Source organism: Cynocephalus volans, chromosome X, assembly GCF_027409185.1.
Source record: "Cynocephalus volans isolate mCynVol1 chromosome X, mCynVol1.pri, whole genome shotgun sequence".
NCBI lineage: Eukaryota > Metazoa > Chordata > Mammalia > Dermoptera > Cynocephalidae > Cynocephalus > Cynocephalus volans.
Genome location: NC_084478.1, coordinates 150,583,969 through 150,593,388, shown reverse-complemented (window position 1 = coordinate 150,593,388; position 9,420 = coordinate 150,583,969). Strand labels below are relative to the sequence as shown.

The following is a 9,420-nucleotide window of genomic DNA, read 5'->3' as shown; positions in this document are numbered from 1 at the left end:
GACGGGAGTGGGAGCGCTACACCCTGGAGGGCTTCGTGGGGGAAAACTGAGATTTATGGTGGGACCTCTCATGGCTAATGTCTCTGGATCTTTTCTCTTGGACTTTTTTTTCCCCCACCAGAGAAATCCTTTCATCTTCTACCTGGGAGGTATTTACCTGGCGGCCAATGCTCTGGAGTGGAGTGTGTCACTGCTCGCCTCTCTCGACCTTCACTTAATTCTCTAGTTTTGCTTCTGGTGAATGCTGCTCCCTTGAGGCATCTGAAAGCATTTGCTGCAATAGCGCTGCCAAACCAACAGCCCCCAGACCTCAGTGGTTCACATCAACATTTATTTCTCACTCGTTGCCTTCGGCTCACTTGTGGCTGTGTGTGCGGTGGTGGAGATGGCTTCAGGTCTGCTTCACGTGTCTCCTCATTCTGGGTGCCCCATGGAAGCAGCAGTGGTTGCCTGAGTGAGGCCGTGATTCCCAATGTGCCAGGGCAGGGGCAGAAGTGGAAGGTCAAACCACGGAAGCACATCAAAGCCTCTCACGGGACATGGTGCACCTCACGCCCACTCATATATATCACGTTGGCAAGTCACGGCCAAAGCCAAAAGGCAGTGGGGTGTGGAAGTATATTCTGCCTACACTGAACCGTGACAAGGGCCAGCAGGGGAGGGAGACCAAATACTCCTTCCTCCCACATCCGCTGAGGCAGCAGCATCAGAATGGAGACCTGCGAGATGGGAAGGCTTCGGCCGGCTGAAGAGGAACATTCTCAACAGAGGGAAGACACACTAGAACTTGGTGTGTCCGAAGAATGGGGAAGAGCGTGGCTGGAGCCGAGTGAGTCGGAAGATTGGCACAGGGGAGGTCACATGGGCACTGGGCTCGGTGTGGCAGGGCTTGCAGGCCACGGGAAGGAGTCGTGGTTTATGTCCAAGGCTGATGGGAAGCCACTGCCTGGCGTGTATTCAGAGATGGAAGTGATCAGATAAGACTTACTTTTTATTTATTTTATTTTATTTTATTTTTATTTTTTGTCTTTTTCGTGACCGGCACTCAGCCAGTGAGTGCACGGGCCATTCCTATATAGGATCCGAACCCGTGGCAGGAGCGTCACCGCGCTCCCAGCGCCGCACTCTCCCGAGTGCGCCATGGGCTCGGCCCAGACTTGCTTTTTAAAGGATCTCTTCGGCTGCTTTTGAGAGAAAGGACAGAGGCAATAAGAGGCCATAGGAGGGTCAGGTGGGTGGCCAATGCAGCCTGTTGTTTAGGCTAGAGATGGTGGCAGCTTGGACTTGGGGTGTGACCACAGAGATGAAGAGAAGTGGATGGACTGGGAAGATCAGTTGAAGGTGAATGGACAGACCTTGGTGACAGAGTAGATATAGGAACTGACGAAGAGAAGGAGGTGTGAGGAATTAGTCCCAGGCTCTGAGCTTAGACCACCATGGGAATGGGGTGCAATTTAGGAGGAGGGAGAGATCATAGGGCCTGGAGGGAGGGGCACATCTAAACTGAGGAGTCTTGCTGGGACCTACTTAGGTGACTCAAGACAAAAGTGCCCCAATGACCCCTTCCAGGAGCAGTGAAGGCGTGACGGTTCTGGTGGAGCGAACCCTCTGCCTGAGAGGGGCAGCCCAGGCTGTTCATGACAAAAGTTCTGTGTGTGGAGTTGGTGCTGTGGGGAGGCCAAGGAGCCGCGGTGTCACTAAGGCTTCTGTGCCTGTGCCTTGTGCTCCATTGCTGGAAGCCGGGAGAAATGACTTTGGGGAAGGATACATATTTGTTTCCCACAAGAAATAACATGAGAAATTACATGTAAAAGAGTCCAAGCTGTCGAGATGTATATGGAGTAAAATGTGGACTCTGCCACCTCTGATTGAATAGCTTTGTCCTCGATGGCATCCCCCAAATCCTGTTGTGAACTTTGTCCAAGATAAAACTCACATCATATAAAACCCTGGCTCTTATAGTATGTAATTTGGTGGTTTTTCGAACATTCCCCAAGTGGATCTTATGTTCCCTGATGTTTGCTGCTGACTAGACCAAGGCAAGTTCATGCCCAGGACAAATGAGATTCTCTGAAAGTGCAGCAAACTCTTGAGAGGTGGTTCGGTGCACTGTGACTTGACACTGTCATTACTGACAGTGGGTAGCACTGGGAAGAGAAATGCCCTGTGTGGGCCTGCAAGAGGGCACGCTTTTATATTTCACTCCATATAAATCCAGACGGCTTAAACATTTTGCATATAAGAATTCATGTTATTACTTTTGGGACAAAAACATAGAAACCACAAAAGAAATCACTGTGATAATTGAAGGCATCGTTGAGAAATAAGGAAGTGAACATGTTTTCATCCTGGCTATGCAGACCCATCAGTGTGGGATGTAGGGCAAGTCCATTTCCTTTTTGGGCGTCAGTTTCCCCATCTTTACTATGAAGAAATATTTCCACTTCCTCCCTACTCTGAAGGCCAGGACTCTGTGAGCCTAAGGATGTCATTATGTGTCCCAAGTGTCCCATGTGCCTTTTCTGTCCCTAATGCATTTTCATCCCCTCCACACTCCCAGGAGTTCAAATGGTCCCTGTGGAGCGGATGGAGTAGGGAGAGCAGGGAAAGGCTGTGTAGATGACTTTAGCAGTGAGTTTATGAGTTTATTTATTTATAGTATAAAGTTAAGGTGCACAACATGAGGTTTTGATATACATACGCATAGTAAAGGGGCACAAGCACCAAGGTTGTCACTAGAAGGGGATGTGAGGACAAAAGGGACTTCTAAGCATGTGATATAAAGGACAGAAAATGGGACAAGCACACGAATTGGCCTTGTAGGGGCAGAGGCAGTTCATCCATTGCCACCAGGCCAGAGCAGAGAATAGGGACACAGACACAGACAGGCAGTAGGTTTAATGGTGGGAAGATGACATGATTCTCAGCCAGTTGCACCTCTTTTCTCAGTGAACTATGAGGCAAGGTCATCAGCAGGGATGTTGGAAGTTTGAGGAGAGAAGAAGGGGTGAAAGAGTACTTTTGGAGAGAGGGACGAGGAGTATAATACCAGGGAATTGGCCACCAAATTTCAGCCGGCCAGCGCTAGGGAGAGACGGCCCCCAACAACATCCAGCTCTTCAAGCACAGTTGGGAAGCAGGCTGGTCCTGCGGGGTTCAGAGAGGCATGGGGCTGTAGACACACAAGGGCACTGGAGGGAGAGAGAGGCAAATGAACTAAAGGGGTTGGTAAGGGAGTGTTTATAGGGCTGGATGGTGCATCTAACTGGATAAACAAGAAGTTCATGGTGTGTGAATGGGGGAGAAGGTGCATGTGTGTGTGTGTATGGTCAATGGATTCATAGACCCTTTGGGGAACTTCAGAGTCTTTGAAGCTTTTTCCCCTGTGTCATTAAATAAGCAGCAATTCCATGAGCTCAGGAATGCTCCACCAGCTATGTGTCCTTGGATGCTGAGGTTGGCTTTGGCTTTTCCTGGTTAAAACACCACAGACTACGTGTATGCTGCATTTCCAACTGGGTTTTCTCCACATAATTTGTTGTACTATAGTTATTTTTATAATTAGGCATCCCTCAGTATCTTGGGGGATTGGTTCCAGGACACTTTCCAGGCCCACCCCACCGCACCCCCATACCAAAATCCACCGATGCTCTAGTCCCTTACATAAATGGCGTAGTATTTGCATGTAACCTACGCACATTGTAAATGCTTTGGGGAATGAGTTAAGGAATAAAACCCACAAACAAAACATAAACATATGGGTAGCATTTGATCCCTAACCCAAGACCAACACAGAAATGCAAAGCCAGATAGTTATCCTTGAGATCCAAGACCAGAGGCCCCATGTCATGGGAGCCCAACCCCTCCCCCAGCACGAAAGGCCGATATATTACAAATAAATGGTCTTTTTATTGTGTGTCCATGAAAACAAAGTCAGGGAGGCCTTTGGCCAACAAGGTGTCAATGAGCAAGGGGCATGCATGACAACAACCGTATTCTCCTTGGGAGTGAGTTCTTTACCTCCCAGGCCTTAAGGGTCACACGCAACCAGGGACAGGAGGCTCCAGAGGAACGCAAGCCCAGGACCACCATACACTGGAGGGCCTGAGTCTGCTGCCTCCCTGGCAGGACAAGGCAGGGAGAACAAACACTGCCTCAGGCTAGGCCCAGCCTCCTGAAGCTAGAACACACGAAAAACCCACACCCTCACCCCCATCAAACACTGCTGAAGAAGTCAGCCAGGACTTCTGAGAAGAGATGGCTCTGAAGCCGAAAACCCTCAGGGCTCCATCCACAAGGGGTTGCCCTCTTGAAGCTCCCAGTTGTAGTAAACAAAGGGCAGCAAGGCAACTAACAGCAGGAAAAGCAGCAGCTGGCTCCAGAGCGGGACCCTAAGGGCCTGCTTTCCTGGCTGGATGGTGTATCGGGTGAGACATGAAGGGCAGGAACATGAAGATGAGGATAAAGAAGAGGAGGATGAGGATGTAGGATAATAGGACAGGTCCTGGGAGCTTTTGGAGATGCTGGAAATGTGGCGGTAGTGTGCGATGCTCTGGTAGGCAATGACCAAGCCTTACACAGGGTGTTCCCTGAGGCAAAAGAGGGGAGCAAGTGGGCCAGTAGAGCCTGGGCCCAGAACCAGCCCCGTCCCTGGGCCTCTCCACTACTCACCTATCCTTTCTGTCCTCTTCGGAAGAAGACAAAAGACTGTCATCTCGAATCTGCAGAAGCAAGTAAGTATGAGGGAACTGGTTGGTGGGATCACCATGGCCCTATCATATCCCTCAGTCCAAACTTCCTTGGCCAGCCCACTCAGATCATTGCTTAAAGGCCAGGGACCTGCCCCTTCCAGAACCTTCTGAGTTCCCAGCCTTTAGTTTGTGGGGCCTTGCCACTCGCTCAGTGACTGTCCTGGCTGACTGTGCCCAACACCCTCCTTTCTATCCTAATGATTCTCAGACCAGGGTCCAGGCCTTGTGCCGTCCCATGCACTCTAGTCAAATAGTTCGGATGGCTCCCTAAAGTAGGTCCCTGACCAAACAGGTGTCCACTGACCCTAACTCTCCCTGGAGAATGAAGGGTGCACACAGTGTCCCCACTCCTGCACTGTATTTGCCCAAACCCAGCTATGGTACACTCAGGTCGGATCAAAGTATAGGATGCCTGTCAGCCTGCTCACCTGGTGGTGGAAGGTGTCAGCATCTGAGAGCAAAGTCACCGTCTGGTGGAAGCCCTTGGATGTACCCACAGAATCGGCCTCCCTGGAAGTCCTGGTGGTCAGGTAACTCTCCTCATAGTACTTGTCATTACAACCTTAGGAAGGGGGCATGGGTAGCAGGGGAAGCATTGCTGTCCCCTGCCTGGACCAATGGACCTAATCTGAACCCCATTTCGGGCTGCTGAGAGGTGGTGGGTGTTGGGTCCTCAGGCTCTCCCCGAGACCGGGGTCTTGGACGGAGTGGGCTGCAGGTATCAGGGTGCCCACCCCATCCCTGCCTTACCCTTGCTCTGGTCAAGTAAGGTGTACAGATTGGGCAGATTGTACATATCCAACGAACCCTTGGAGAGCTGAATCCAAGTATGAATGGGGGAGGGGGAACATTCCATGTGCCCCTCAGGCTTTCCTCCCTTCTCCCCAGCGCCCCAATCGGCCAACGCCCTTGCCACACGCTCCCGACCCATCCTCCCCGTGGCCCATGCCCCGTTCCCATCCCATGGGCGGCCAGGCGGGCCTCTGGGGCAGGGTCTCACTGGAGAACCCATAGGAGGAGGCAGACGAGTTAGAGGACAAAAGCTTCCTCCGCCTCTGGGTCATGTACTTGAAGATTTCCTCTTCCAAGAGATTGTCAGTGGAGCCTGGCCAGACACGGGGCGCAGGGAGGTCAGGGGTATGGTCTGCAAGCCTGGGGGAGAGCGCAGTGGGGACACGGGGAACGGGTGCGGGGGAAGGAGCGGGACTAAACGCGGGGAGCAGGTCCCGGGAGGGGACGCGACCGCCGCCGGTCGCCGCGTACCCAAGACGTTCCCGTGCGGGATGAAATAGCGCAGAAGGGCGGCCAGCTCGGGGTCCGACACAACCGCACAGTCGTCCATGACGGGCGCAGCCAGCACCGGGAGGCGGGAGGCGAAGGCCTGCGGGCGGCCACGGCCTGTCAACACAAGCCTAGCAACGGCTGCCTAGCAGCAGGGCGGGGGCAGCGCGAGCGCCTGGGGAGCAGCCGCGCTGGCGTCACGCCGGCGTCACGCGTGCGTCACAGGCGTGGGAGTGGGCGGGGCTGTGCTGCGCGCCGGGGGGGCGGGGCTAGAGAGCCCAAAGTCCCCAAGGGCGGGAGAGGGTGTCGGGCGGTGAGGGGCGTGGTCTGCAGGAGCCAAAGCGGCGCAGAGCGGTGTGGCCATAGGAGTGGGGCGGGCACGGCGTGCGGCGACGTCATCTGCTGGGGCGTTTAGGCTGGACGGAAGAGAGGGACGGGACCTGCTCGAGCTGAGCCGGCAGACACTGGCCAGGACAGGAGAGCGGGCGGGATGGGCGCGCTTGGGGCAGTTCGGGTCCCTGAGTCTCTTGGGCTTCGCCCCGTCCTTTCTACTCAGAAGGCAAATGAACATCTTTTACCACCTATTATTAAGAGCAGACCAGTAATCCATGACAATTTTGTCATTTTAACAGAGAGAAAACCAAATTTTAATACTCAAGCAGTTTTTTTTAAAAGAATCTTATAAACAAATCCATCACATTTTACCCAGCCTTGACCATGAGTAATAAAATTCCTTTTTAATTAACTTTTTGCAACTTGCTGTGTCCATTCATCTCATTTTTGAACAACCACTCATTTTACCTGAGGATAAAATTACTTTCTTTTTCCTTAACAAAACATATTTTGCATACATTGCATACAAATTGTTTCCCTTTGCCATTATTGCGTCTACAGGTTAAGCATCACCCAATTCTAAAATCTGAAATCCAAAATGCTCCAAAATCTGAAAATTTTTGAGCACCAACCTGCTGTTTAAAGGAAATACTGATTGGAGCACTTCAGATTTCAGATTTCCAGATGGCGGATGCTCAACCAGTATGTATTCTGCAAATATTCCAAAATCTGAAAAAATCCAAAATCTGCAGCACTTTTGCTCCCAAGCATTTAGGATAAAGGATACTCTACCTGTATTTATTTCACTTACATTTACTGATTATAATTTAAAAATATTAGTCACTATTATTTTACAGAGAAAACAAGAAAGTGGATCATTATAAGCCATCCGTTATGAGCCTGCATTTTGTGGCAGACTGGCAAAGATTGGGAATATATATCCCACAATTGTTTATAGGTATATACTTCCTTACAATAAAATATCTCAGTGTGTCCAGAAAGAACATATTTATTAATAAACTGTAATGTTTTTAGCTTTTCTCTACCATATAAAAATAATGAGAAAAATTATATAAACTTACATTTATGTTTTATTGTTTCAGTGTTTTACTTATAAATGATCTAGCTATTTAATCTCCTACTTAATTTACCCTAGTCTAAGGTTTTAAGTTAACCCCATAAAATAGGAAATTAGTTTTAACCAGACATCTTATAAAACAAATTATTTTTCCTTCCCTACTTTGTGGGTTGAAAAATATAAGTATTTTTGAAATGAAGGTTGTCAGAATAATGAGTTGATGTGATTAAACTGAAAATTATATATTTTTTGTAATCTTAAATGTTTAATAAGTATAACATTAGCTCATTTTACTAGTAAGTCCATTCTAAGTTTAGGAGGAACATATCCAGGTAAAATGAATATGTATACTTGTATTATGCTTAATGCTGATAACTCAGAGCCATGACTGCTTTTATTAAACCAACAATATTAAACTATTTTTGTTTGCCAAACATTTACCTAAGGTACGTGAAGTTGAATTTTTTAAACATTTGGGTTAGTTTTTAAATTTCTGGGAGTTTTAGGAATATTTAATTTATACAACTGCCTGTCTATCTCTAAGTCAATTAGAATAGAGAATAAGGGATTTTGTAAATTAATGTGGTAATACCATCTGGACATAGGGAAATATTACACATACGTAACATACATATATACATACAGATACAAACAGACACAGACAGTGATCTTATGGCTTTCATTCTAAATTTTCAGCCATGAGTCAGGCATAAACACAGAAAAACAGACCTCACTGTCTTATATAAAAGCATTGGCTCTCATTGTTATCTCACTTTGTATTTTTATCAGAATTGTGTTTCTGGCAGATGGGACAAGTCAAGGTTACCTGCTCAGTAAGAAGGCTAAAGCTTTCCATTAATATTTGTAGAGGAGACTTTTTGGATTTTTCTTTTGCTCTGATGTGTAATCTTAAGGAGTCTGTGGGCTGAATTTTGGGTGAGGGACCAAATTGACATCAAGTGGACATCTGTGTGTCTCCAAAGCCCATCTGAGTGGTTACAATATCCAAAGTGGTTCCAGTGGGTTTTTTCAGACTCAGGTGGCTTCTTTTGGGGTCCCCGAGGCCCTCCATTAAAAACCCTCTGTGGGGGTGGAGTCCTGAAGCTCCAATGACTATAGGCATGTGAGGGGCTGGAGTAGAAGGGAAAGGCCTGTTGGGGGTGGATAAAGGGATGGAGGAGGTAGAAGTGTTGAAGGGGGACAGGGAGCTGAAGGGGAGCTCCAAGGTGGTGAAAAGAAGGAAAGAGGGGTGGGGGAGGGTGATATAGAGGGAGAAATCCTAGATGAGCCAGTTTGGGAAGATTCTGAGTTTCCTCAAGAGGCTGTTAAGTTCCAAGAGATCCTCTGTGAAATGTTGCCATTTTTGGAAATATTAAACTGAGATAATGCTTTAATTTCTATGCACGTAAACAGTGAGTAAAAAAGGAAAGACGGCACCTGGCAGAATGAGAGTTGTGCAAGGAATTAACATACTTAAATGAAAGAGAAAAAATATATCTAAAGGACCAGGAAATAGTCACCTTGTTTAATTCCCCAAAATCTCTCGGTCTAAGAGCCAAGGGAACACTCTACACAATCCTCGAATTCAGGAGCCTAAGGACCTTTAGCCCCCACCCCCCCCACCCAGTTTCTGGGTTCCAAGAGGTGAAAAAAAAAAAAAACAACCACCCCTCTTAATCTCCAGGTTTACAGAGGCAAGGGAATCCTCCCATCCAATCTCTGTGTTCAGAGAGCCAAGGGAACCCCCTCAGTCTCCTAGGTTGAAGAGCTGAGGTAACCCCCACGCACAATTTCCAGGTATCGATAGAATTACCATGCAGTGCCCAGGTTAGGGGAGCCTAGGAAAACAGAAGAGGCTTCATGGAAAGCACAAGAAAAAGTATCTTTGCTAGAAAGAATGAAACTCCTTACTACTGTGTTACAAGGGACAAGAGTCTGGCCACTGAATTAGATGAGGTGATGTGCCTCACCACCGTG

General features: G+C 48.4%; 1 protein-coding gene across 1 annotated transcript; it reads right to left on the bottom strand.

Moving 5' to 3' along the window:
• Window positions 1-3,926: 3,926 nt before the first annotated feature.
• Window positions 3,927-6,130, bottom strand: LOC134367355 (emerin-like). Its single transcript, XM_063084083.1, has 4 exons — window positions 6,015-6,130; window positions 5,180-5,313; window positions 4,672-4,721; window positions 3,927-4,589 (listed from the first exon to the last, which is right to left on the bottom strand). The coding sequence occupies exons 1-4, from the start codon at window positions 6,091-6,093 to the stop codon at window positions 4,574-4,576; spliced, it is 279 nt and encodes a 92-aa protein (XP_062940153.1). The 5' UTR covers window positions 6,094-6,130; the 3' UTR covers window positions 3,927-4,573.
• Window positions 6,131-9,420: the final 3,290 nt, after the last annotated feature.

What these genes read in the sequence shown, in the direction of transcription:
- LOC134367355 (XM_063084083.1), bottom strand. Translation starts at nt 6,093, where the DNA reads ATGGACGACTGTGCGGTTGTGTCGGACCCCGAGCTGGCCGCCCTTCTG. An exon ending in CCCGCACGGGAACGTCTTGG is followed by an intron (nt 5,314 to 6,014) that starts GTACGCGGCGAC and finishes CCCCTTCCTAAG; the next exon opens with GTTGTAATGACAAGTACTAT. An exon ending in CTGACACCTTCCACCACCAG is followed by an intron (nt 4,722 to 5,179) that starts GTGAGCAGGCTG and finishes TTGCTTCTGCAG; the next exon opens with ATTCGAGATGACAGTCTTTT.